Source organism: Priapulus caudatus, unplaced genomic scaffold, assembly GCF_000485595.1.
Source record: "Priapulus caudatus unplaced genomic scaffold, Priapulus_caudatus-5.0.1 Scaffold410, whole genome shotgun sequence".
Lineage (NCBI taxonomy): Eukaryota > Metazoa > Priapulida > Priapulimorpha > Priapulimorphida > Priapulidae > Priapulus > Priapulus caudatus.
The window spans coordinates 179,270-182,484 of record NW_014577471.1 but is presented as its reverse complement, the minus strand read 5'-3'; the positions used below and the strand labels follow the sequence as shown (position 1 = coordinate 182,484).

Below are 3,215 nucleotides of genomic sequence, written 5' to 3'. Positions count from 1 at the left end.
GGGGTGGAGGAGAGAGGAGAGAGTAGGAGCTCTTAGAGAGGGGTAGAGGAGAAGGGGTGGAGGAGAGAGGAGAGAGTAGGAGATCTTAGAGAGGGGTAGAGGAGAAGGGGTGGAGGAGAGAGAGGAGAGTAGGAGCTCTTAGAGAGGGGTGGAGGAGAGAGTAGGAGCTCTTAGAGAGGGGTAGAGGAGAAGGGGTGGAGGAGAGAGTAGCAGCTCTTAGAGAGGGGTAGAGGAGATGGGTTAGAGGAGGGAGGGTAATAGAAATAAGACGTCCAAGAGTAGGGGTGGAGGAGAGAGTAGCAGCTCTTAGAGAGGGGTAGAGGAGATGGGTTAGAGGAGGGAGGGTAATAGAAATAAGACGTCCAAGAGTCAGGGGAGGAGAGAGGAGTGATGGAGGTAGTGGAGGAGTCAACGACGAGAGGGAGAAGGGCGGAGGAGAGAGGAACGGAGGATACAAATACAAGGGGCGGAAGAGTGGGAATTGAAGACAGGTGAGAAAAGGAAAGAGGGAGGAACAGTGGGAGTGAAGAAGAGAGAGGATGGAGGAGACGGGGAGAGGGGGAGAGAGCGAATGAGGTAAGAGTGAGCGAGGAAAGAGGAAAGGCGGGGTGTTGTTAGAAAGTGAGTGTTAGAAGATGGAAAGGATAAAGGTAGGAGGGAGGGAGAGACAAAGCGGTGAGTAATGGAGCGTACACTGGTTACAAAAGGAGGCAGGCATACGTAGATGGATAATCGAATAATAATTAAAGTCAATCATTACTCAATAAGAGTAAATGCAAAAATTGAAGTGTATGTAACATGCTTCTCCCTTTTTGGATTAACAATTACGTGACGTGATCGGAATTCAAGGCACAACTCTTATAAAACTTGTATTCGTTGTGTTACATTCTACTGTTGTAAAATTTAGGCTTGGTCTTGTTGCACGACTGTATTACCCTGTCAACTGTATGCTGTATAGTAAAGATATATATATATAATACCTACGTATGTGTGTGTGTGTGTTTGTGTGTGTGTGTGTGTGTGTGTGTGTGCGCGTGTGCGTGTGCGTGTGCGTGTGTGTGTGTGTGCGTGCGTGCGTGTGTGTGCGTGTGTGTGCGTGTGTAATACCTGCAGGTGAACACTACGCTGACCTTGGCATGCCAGAAGGACTACACGCACGCCGACAACAGTGACATCATTGCTACGGACACACAGAAGAACACAGTCTACATCCTTGCCAAACAGAGAGGGGTTAGTGCGCTTGCTCCAGATACCACGCGTAGAATCACATATAGACATAGAATAGCACACGTAACAGACATGTAGAGCCAGTCTATCTAGTACAATTGATTTATTTCTATGATACTACCAGAGGTTCATTAATGATTGCGTAAAGCTAGTATATATCTAGTATAATTTATTCTATTGGTTCTGTGTTACTATAGTACTAACAAGTGTAGAAGAGCACACGTAATAGATTTGCACAGCTATTCTATCTAGTATAATTTATTCTATAGTTTCTATGATACTACCAGGGGTACGTTAATGACTTCTTACCTTGTGATTATTAGGAATGAATAAGAACAAATAACGTTATTGCCCTACCTACTTCTGTTTACTGTGTGTGTGTCGATCTAACACTTGTTTATCATTCTATCAAAGATAAAGGGATATAAAGATAAAGAGTGAGAGATATGTAAAGAGAGAGAGAGAGAGAGAGAGAGAGAGAGAGAGAGAGAGAGAGAGAGAGAGAGAGAGAGAGAAGGGAAGAGAAAGAGAGGTTGACTTTAGGTAGAAGTATCCTCCACTTAAAGGTTGAGGGTGGAGTACTTTAAAGTATACACTCCCTCCCAATGCCTAAAGGTGGTGTGTGTGTCCGCCTTAAAGCTTATATAATATTATGAAACTTGTGCCTGGCGTGCCTCTGCGCGATAAAGTGTAGGATAGCATCGTCAGACCGGTTATGGTAATGCTTCATGCAATTGAACCTCATTCATAGAACTACCTCAGGCGAGACGAGTTCATGCCAAGAGCAATATACAGAGAGGTAATCATAAAATCATAAATTAAATCATAGATTAAATCACCTTAATCATAGAAACTGCATCAGGCTGCAATTAAACAGAGATGATGCTGTCGTTGCAGATACACAACATTGAAACGTTTGCTCTCATCTTATCCAACCACTTTCTGGATAAGTACCGTCACGTGACCAGAGTGCATATCCATATTAAGGAGGCCCCGTGGCGGAGAATGGAAGTTAAAGGGCGCCCGCATAACCATGCCTTCATCTCCACCAATGACGGAACGCGGTTCTGTGACGTCGCTCACAAACGATACGGTTAGATTTCTGTGCACGCGTGCGCGCATACCTGTGTGCGTGCCTGCATCATAGAACTAGAAATCGACTTCTATTCTAGTTCTATGACCTGTGTGCGAGTGTGTGTATCTGAGCGCATGCGTGTTAGTGTGCGAGTGCGTCTGCCTGGTAATCGAATTTTTTATCTATGTCTATCTGAGAGATGTTGGCATTTCCGAGCCGTCTCCCGATTTCAGAGACACCTGTGGTGAGCGCGGGAATCACAGACCTGAAGCTGATGAAGACGACGCAGTCTGCGTTCACTAACTTCATCAGGGACGAGTACTGCTCTCTACCGGAGATGAACGACCGCGTATTCTGCACCATTGTGACCGCCAAGTGGCAGTACAGTCGCAGTGCTGGTTTCTGCTTTGACAGAGCCTGGTAGGTGGGTGGGTTGGGCTCCCGTTCGCGATGCAATGGTAGAGAGAACGGGGAGGGGGGGGGGAGAGAAAGAGAGAGAGAGAGAGAGCCCCTGCCAGAGAGATTGGAGAGAGGGGGAGAGTTCGAGAAAGGGCATATATAATATATATATATATATATATATATATACAGAAAATATTAAAATTACAACTGGAGACATAATTATGCACAATTGAGTGCATAATTATGTCTCCAGTTGTTGTCATTTCAATATTTGCTGTGTAATTTAACTTCCATTTGGAAAACTAAATTATATATATATATATATATACTAGCTATTACCCGTCCTCCAGACGGGTTTGACTGAGGTCTGATTTGAGGATGGCGGTTTAACCATTTATCTCTCACTTTTAGTTGAGGATGTATTTACAGTAAATACCGATATGTAGACTCGAGTCATATATCAATATTTGTTTAAAAAAATTGTATCTAAATATATATAAAATCTGAAATT

The 3,215-nt window shown here is 44.1% G+C and overlaps 1 protein-coding gene across 3 annotated transcripts in view; it reads left to right on the top strand.

Annotated features, from left to right (window-relative positions):
• LOC106810104 (uricase-like) overlaps positions 1–3,215 on the top strand; it is a 13,890-nt gene that overhangs the window by 3,735 nt on the left and 6,940 nt on the right. For all 3 annotated transcript variants that reach the window (XM_014813378.1, XM_014813379.1, XM_014813376.1), the window contains exons 3-5: positions 1,114–1,230; positions 2,125–2,320; positions 2,536–2,722. In XM_014813378.1, the coding sequence (XP_014668864.1) occupies positions 1,114–1,230; positions 2,125–2,320; positions 2,536–2,722 (500 nt within the window). The remainder of the gene's footprint in view (positions 1–1,113; positions 1,231–2,124; positions 2,321–2,535; positions 2,723–3,215) is intronic.